At 52.6% G+C, this 7,425-nt stretch overlaps 1 protein-coding gene across 1 annotated transcript; it reads right to left on the bottom strand.

The window, feature by feature from the left end:
* Window positions 1-950: 950 nt before the first annotated feature.
* On the bottom strand, window positions 951-5,869 carry HLX (H2.0 like homeobox). The gene is made up of 4 exons (XM_007936945.2): window positions 5,275-5,869; window positions 4,255-4,434; window positions 3,268-3,452; window positions 951-1,445 (listed from the first exon to the last, which is right to left on the bottom strand). The coding sequence occupies exons 1-4, from the start codon at window positions 5,867-5,869 to the stop codon at window positions 951-953; spliced, it is 1,455 nt and encodes a 484-aa protein (XP_007935136.1).
* Between the last annotated feature and the right edge of the window lie 1,556 nt (window positions 5,870-7,425).

Genomic DNA, 7,425 nt, shown 5'->3' with positions numbered 1-7,425 from the left:
CCTTGGCTGTCTCTAAGACCGGGGCTTCCAGTCCCAGCCACTGTGGAGCATTTGTCCCTTCCTCTGCGCCACTACATATCTGCTTCGTCCTGTATATGCTAACCCTTCCCCAAGCAAGAGGAGGATAGCGCTTGGAGAGAGCGTCTTAGCTCCATGCCCAGCCCTGATTGGCCACCCAGTAAATATGACTTTGGCTGAATAGACTATGCCTGGCACTTCCGCCTTGTCCACTTTAACTCAGCAAACTCTCAGCCGCGGAAAACGGGACGCACACACTCCTCGTGTCCAGACTCCAGGTGAGAAAGCCATTTTCGAGACCGGCCTAACATACTCTGTGGCCAGCTCAACTCCCAGATCACACTCAGGGGCGCGGAGCGTGCATTTGGTGGCAGGTGGCACTGGCTAGGAGACCTCTGCACTAAACGCAACCGCCAAACAACAAGGAGGTGCAGCAAGATGGCCCTGAATTTGCACCTTTTACTCACAAACTCCGGCAGCCCCGCCCTCTTCCCACTCCAGCTGCTGCATTCTCCAGTGCCCGGGTCCTTAAGGACTATGTCGCCCCAACAAGCCAAGCGGCCTTTACAAACCATAGTAAACGTTTTATTTACAAATTCGAGGCGTCCTCAGTGCGTGTCTTTGCGCCACGACCCCTGGTGGGGGAGGGGAGGAACGATTCAGTCAAACACTTCACAGTGTGAGCTGCTTGTTTCTAGGGAGAAGCGGTGCGGCCTGAGTTGGGGCCTTTGACTGGGTTACTGAGGCCCTCATCCGCTCTGTGCAGTGTGAGCTGCGACCAGTTAAGCAGCGGAGGGGCGATGGGTGAACATAAAGAAGGAAGCTCTGCCTCTGCGTCCCCAGCCCTGACCTGGCCACCGGCACAAAGTAGGCACAAGATCTGCGGACCCGCGGCTGTCCGCAGGACATGCGCCCCTCCGCTCTCACCCAGTCTATAGGCCGCCTAGCGGCGCTGAGGCCGGCTCAGGGCTTTGGGGAGCATTGCTGAGGGTGGGCTGAGGCGCGGAGGGCAGCTCCGAGAGGCTGCCGCTGCTGCCAAGGCTGCTGGCGCTACTCGCGCTGGTGCTGCTACTACTGAGGCTGCTGTTGAAACTAAAACTGCTGCCGCTGCCGCTGCTTCCGCCGCTGCTTGTGGTGACGAGGACGCCGGTGGCCGAGGCCTTGATAACGGTTGTTTGATGCAGAGATCGCTCAGCGCCCTCAGTTCGCTCGGTGTCGCTGGGGGCCATGTCCAGGGACTCGGAGTCGCTGCTCTCGCTCTCAGCCTCACCCTCCGAACGGCTGGGGCTCCTCTCGTCCTGCTCTCCGTCGAAAGCCGAGGTTCCACCTGATGGCTTTTCAGCTGCCTCTTTGTCCTTGTCTTTCTGGGCCTGGGCCTCCTTGGAATGCCGCCACTTCATCCGCCGGTTCTGGAACCACACCTTCACCTGCGCCGCACCGCGGGGAGAGATGAGGAGGTGAGAGGCAGGTTCGCTCCTGTCCACGAGCCGCTCCCTAACTCGGGAAAGCACAGCTAAGCGTCCCCAGCGCCCTGACCTAGGGTCAGGCACGAGCTGCCCAGGGGCCCAGAAGTAACTGAGAGGGACACCAAGAAAGCCAGAAATCCTTGCCTCCCGAACTCTCTACCGCCTTTGCTGAAAAGGTGGCTCCCAGACCTTGTGCCTGAAATGGCCTGTTTGGTATTGGCAAGGCAGATTCCTGAACCCCAACCCCAGCTAGGGAGATCCCTACTGTAAATCAGGTACTTCTTTACTTGAGTCAGGACTCCGCCCCAATCTAATGAAAGTGTGGACCTTTGCTCCTCCCTACCAAATGCACATATATCCAAGATTTTGCAGTTTCAAACATTTGGTAAATCACTGTTAAGAATTCCTGCTCTAAATTGGCCTACTACTGCTCTATTATCGTTACCGAAAGCAAGTCTCTAAAAAGCAATTCTTTCAAAGAACAAACCAAGGGAAGTAGTAAAGGAGAAATAATTCATCCCAGTGTGGTGGGGGCATCATTGGGCCTTCATTAAAAGAACATTTCCTTGGAATATTTTGGAGGGGCTAAGGACCCCATCCCTACCAGGATAAACTAATACTTCCAGGGGCTTAGAAAACACTGGAATTAAATATGTACGAAGTGGAGGAAGGGATGAGGCAGGGAATCTATATAAATATATATGATCCCCTAGGGGACGCAATGCGGTCACACAAGTTCCAGCTTCCCTTTTAAAAATAACATCCACAGCTGGTGGAAAACGGCTGGGCTCTTCTTCCCGTGCGTGTTGGGGAGGGGTGTTGTGTAATGGAGGATGGAAAGACATAGAGACAGAAGGCCCAGGCCCAGGGAGCTAAGAAAAAGCCACTGGTTTTGAGCTGCTGCTCTGCTCCGATGAGTTCTGCATAGGAGAGTAAGCCCAGAAAGAGAGAGGACCACTGCTCTGAGATATGAAATGACCACCACTCTTCTGCTTTGAAAGCTTTAAAAAAAAAACAAAAAACCCAGTTCTTGAATTTGAGAAAAAGGAAAAAAAAAATGAATTCAGGCAAAATAGATTTCCTATTGCCTTCAAACAAATAATAATAATCAAGTAAGCAGAGCCTGCTAAAATGCTCTTGAACATTCTAAGAAAATCTTTTATTATTATTTTTTTTCTTTCCTTTGTCTCCCTCATCTCCTTCCCCAACCGGAGTCTTTCTTCACAGCATACACTACTAGAAAATCATCGCACTCAGTGTGGCTGCTCCAATCTGGCTACTTTCCACACTGGGGCTAAGTAATTCCGTTTGAAATGATGTTTTCACTTCCTCACAACTAGGGATTTCACAATCTAGCAGTCAGAGAAGGAGGCACGGAGGGCAGGAGACAGAGACAGAGACAAAGGGAGAGAGAGAAAAGAACAATCTCTTGACTTTTTAAAAAAATCTCTTCCATAATAAACTGCCTCCTACGGTGAATTGCACTAGTTGAGTACATAATTATTATCTCCAGCGGCCTATTTGTTTTCTCAGCAGTTCTTTAGCCTGTTAGCCAAAATAAACAAGCAGTGCTTGTTGACATCTTTGGTAATGTGCTATCCTTTTCCCCCATCCTCCTTTCTCCTTCTGCCTCAAATGGTGAAGACCACAAAGCCTTGAAAATGCTAGACCTTGTGTTTCCACCACTAGAAGGAACTTTGTTGATGTGGGGGCCCCATGGAACTAGGCCGCACGCTGGCAGCCCGTGGAGGGTGCTCTGTGCTGGATTCCTAAACCGGCTTACCTGTGCATCAGTGAGGCCCAGCATTGCTGCCAGCTGCTTTCGATCCGGCTTGGTCACATACTTCTGGATCTCAAACCTTTTTTCCAGGCCTTTCCTCTGCAGGTTGGAGAAGACAGCGCGTGACCATGAGCGCTTCCTCTTGTAGGTCTGTGGCATGGTATCCTTGGTGAGCACGGCATAGGGGCCTGACCAAGTGGGCAAGCAGGAAAGGAGATATGAGGGCCTCATTAGTGCCCAGTCTGTGGATTACAAGCCTGCGGTTCACCAGGCTGAATGTGTGTGTGTGTATTAGTCTCAAAAAGCCTTCCACACACACCCAGAATGGCTTCAATACGAAGGAATTATACAGCTGTTAAGACCATAGTTGGAGGGCCCATTATACAGCTGTTAAGACCATAGTTGGAGGGCCCAAAGTGAGCATAGAGTGGAGAAACCTCCTGATAGCAAATTAATTCCAAGGGAAAAACATAATTCTAATGTGTGGCCATCAGACATGTGGAGATAATGTCCCTCAGGCCTGAATGATCTTGAGATGACATCCTCTGTTCTCGTATTGTGTGCGCACCTGCGTGTGTGATCCCGTGTGCCCACGCATTCAGACAACATTGTATCTCAGGGCAAAAGTGTTTGAGGTCATCTTAAAATATGTGTATAATAATAAGCAACATCTCTTGATCCTGCATTTTCAAACTTGCAGCTGAGGCACTCATCCCGCTAAAAGACCAAGGAAAGCCTCCCCAGCCCATTCCCTCACGCACATACTCAGTCTTGGCTTCTCCAGGAGCCCCCATTCCTTTTCCAGGGGACCCATTCCTAGCGTACATCAGCCCTCCAAGAAATCTTTCGGTTTCTCTATCCTGACCCTGTCTCCTCCGGCACCAACTCCGGGATTGCAACACTGAGCCCCGTGAGGCATCAGGTCTGTGATTTCTGTCTGTTAGTAGATCTAACTGATAGGCCATTGCTCTCTGGGGAGGGTTTCTGTACCTGGAAACGTATCCTGAAACTGATGCTGAACTGAATTTCTCGTGTTGGAGCTTAAGGGACTCAGGATGGCAGAAGCCTCGTTGATGGGATCTAGAGACGCGAAGAACTGGCCGGCGGAGGGCTGCAGGCCCGGGAGGTGCATCCCTGCAGGCCGCCCACCGGTTAGCAGGGATGTGAGATCTGGACAAGGAGGAAAAGGATCTCTGGTTACACTACGAGCAGATACACATTTTCTCGGCTGATTTGTTCCTACTCTGCCCCTCGCCCGCCTTTCGATTTCACTAGAGCAAAATCATGAGATCCTTGTCTAGGCGTCGAACTTCCTCTCTCCCGACAGTCGCCAAGGGGCGACGCACACAATGTTCCTGGGTTCAGGTCCACATCCACGCTTATAGAAAGGAAGGGATTTACAGAAAACAACCATAACAATGTCACTTTCAGGTGCCTTCTAAGAATTCCACTGTCCTATACCCGCCACCCCCAAAGAACTCCACTCTGCCCTCTCCTTGTCGGTGGTGATTAGAGCTTCGGTTTTAACCACAATCCTTAGGTAGAATTTTACTAGAAATCAGATGTACAAAATGTTCTCCCGGAAAGTTTTTCCTAACAAAAAATGTAGTTCTCTCTTTAGATAAGGCGGGAGAAAGATGAGGCAGCCTGCTTCCGTAAAGATTTACAGCCTTGAAAACCCTACGGGGCAATTCTACTCTGCCCCACAGGGTCGCTATGAGTCTGAATCAAGTTGACGGCAATGGGTTAGCTATGTAACTAAAAAGACAGGTGATAGTCATGTTAGCAAATATTTACACCAACCATTTTTATGAATACTTGTTATGTGATGAATGTTTTTAAAGCCTTCCTAGACATAATTTAAATTGTGTTCCTACAATTCTTCTCCTTTTCCCCATTTACTCATTGTTCTTTAATTATAAAAACACAGGCATTTCAAACCGAATGGGGTCTAGGAAATGAGTCAGAGCCGTGGTCAGAGAGGCCTGCAGCCTCCCATCCGAGACCTACCTCTTAACGTGTTGCCTTCCTTGACTTTTGGGTCAAATTCTGCAGATAAAATGCGGTCAATTCCAAATTTGAGGTCCTTGCTGGAGGGCGCCGGGGCCGAGCCGCTGGGGTGGGGGTTCGGGACCATGCGCACCCCCGAGGCCTGGGGCTGCAGGGCGCTGGCCCGGGCTGGAGGAGGAGGCTGTTGCTGCTGCGACTGTTGCTGCTGCGACTGTTGCTGCTGCGGGTGATGGGGGTGGTAAGCGGCTGAAAGCGGAGACAGACGCTGCGGGAAGCCAGCCGGGAGTTCCGAGGGCGCCACTACAGGGGTGGGTCGAAGCGGGGACCTGGTGGCAGCTTGGAAAGAGACGTGCGGGTGAACCAAGCCCAAGTGTGCGGTGAGAGCGGCGGCCGAGGCCCCTGCCAGGCCCTCTGGGGCCGCCCCTGGTTCCCCAACGCCGGCTTGCAGGATGTCTGCGATGCAGAAGGAGGGCTTCTTGACCGCAGTGGGGTCCAGGGGGAAGGAGCAGCCGCCCGGGCCGGCCGAGGAGCAATAAGTGGCCGACCAGAGGCTAAAGTTGGAAGCGTAGAAAGGGGCCAGCCCGGTGGCAAACATCCTCGCGGGGCGCGCCGCGCGGCCGCCGCTGCCTGCCCGGGCCGGGCGAGTGGGTGCTCGGGGAGGAGCGTGCAGAGCCGCGGAGGAGGGGGCGGCCCAACAGAGGACGATCCGCTTTCGCTTCTCCGCCGGGACTGAAGAGAGGCCGGGGAGCCCTAGCGCCGCCGAGATCGCAGGCGAGGGCCTGTCCCGGCTGATCACTGCCTCGGCCGCTGGCCTAACTTTTAAAGCAGCGCGGCGTTCACTCTCCCAGCCCGCGGGAGGCAAGTGAAGGGCGCTGGAGCCTCCGTGCTCACAGGCAGACAGGCGGACAGGCGGGCGGGGGCCGCGCTCTGCACACCGGGAGAAACCGGAGAGACAGGGCTGGGCCCCGAGAGAAAAACCCAAACAACTAAGTCCTGAGAGCTAAATTTAAAACAACAACAATAATAATCCGTTAGTTAGAAAAAAAAAAAAGGAATAATAATAATAATAAAGGGGGAAAAACAAAAACAAAAACAAAAAAAACTCCTCTCTAAAAACTCCCAAAGTTTTGGCAGAAGCTTTGGAGTCAGACTCAGGGTAGGACCTCGATCCGCGTGCTCATTGGCCAGTCCTGTGACCAATGGGAGCCAGGAATGGAAAGGATTTGGTAAAGAGGAGGCGTGGCCCTCCCTCTCGGTCACGCCCCAGCCACGCCAAAGTGTTTGTTTCGGTGGTGTGGGCTGAGCTCGGTCCTGCCAGTCTTTCTCTGCTGCGTGGGCTCCGGGCCCAGGCTCCAGGTCCCTTGGACTCAGCTTTACAGTCTGCAGCTTCGAGGTCACTGAGCACTCCTGAAGCACTTCCAGGAGAACAGAACTGCTACTCCGGCACTTTATCACGAGTGCAAAGCTCTCCTCCGAGCGGAGAGCTGAGCGTGCTGGCGGCCCCTTGGATTCTCTGTTCTTTACATCGCTTCCTCCCGATTCCCCTTTATCCTTCGATTATCCCAAGAGTTAGTGTCTTATGCAAAGCCCCCATCTATCCCGGGGACCCAGTCCCCACGCTGTCCAGTCCAAAGCTCTCAGGCCGGGTCGCTGCGACCCCAAGGCACCGCCAAACTCAACAAAGCGTCCGTCTCACTGCCTCCCGAAAGATCCTAGAGGAATCGAGGAAGAGGAGGAACAGCGGCAGGTTTAAAATTAGCTTTATTCCGAGGTGTGACACACAGTGACAACTTGCATGAGTGACTTTTCAAACAAAATAAGATGAATGGCCCTAACATCTCCCTTAGAGCAGCCAAACCTTTCCCCATAGCTTCAGAGAGAACAGAAGAGCGTTGCCATCCGATACCCGCGAAATCAGCACGCGGCGTCAGCTCCCTGCTGCACCTTGCAGGAAATGCCACCCTCCCTTCTCTTCCATGTCCTGGGTAACGTGAGGTTCGTTGTTTTTGCAAGTGCCCACAGAGCAGATTTCCTTGGGGTTAAAAAGTGCTTTCAATTCAGTGGTAGTTTCGTTGAGAACCTCTTGTACCTGTTTTTAGGAGTTTAAGCGGCGCACATTGCCTTCCATTCACGCTTTGGGTCCTTAGAGCT

This window comes from Orycteropus afer, unplaced genomic scaffold (assembly GCF_000298275.1).
Source record: "Orycteropus afer afer isolate SDZICR_OR568_19922 unplaced genomic scaffold, OryAfe1.0 scaffold00039, whole genome shotgun sequence".
NCBI lineage: Eukaryota > Metazoa > Chordata > Mammalia > Tubulidentata > Orycteropodidae > Orycteropus > Orycteropus afer.
The sequence above is the reverse complement of the archived record's forward strand: the minus strand, read 5'-3'. Positions and strand labels throughout refer to the sequence as shown.

Coding starts and splice junctions, on each gene's coding strand:
- HLX (XM_007936945.2), bottom strand. CDS start 5,869: ATGTTTGCCACCGGGCTGGCCCCTTTCTACGCTTCCAACTTTAGCCTC. Junction 4,435..5,274: donor GGAAGGCAACACGTTAAGAG/GTAGGTCTCGGA, acceptor CTCCTTGTCCAG/ATCTCACATCCCTGCTAACC. Junction 1,446..3,267: donor TGGGCCTCACTGATGCACAG/GTAAGCCGGTTT, acceptor GGTGCGGCGCAG/GTGAAGGTGTGGTTCCAGAA.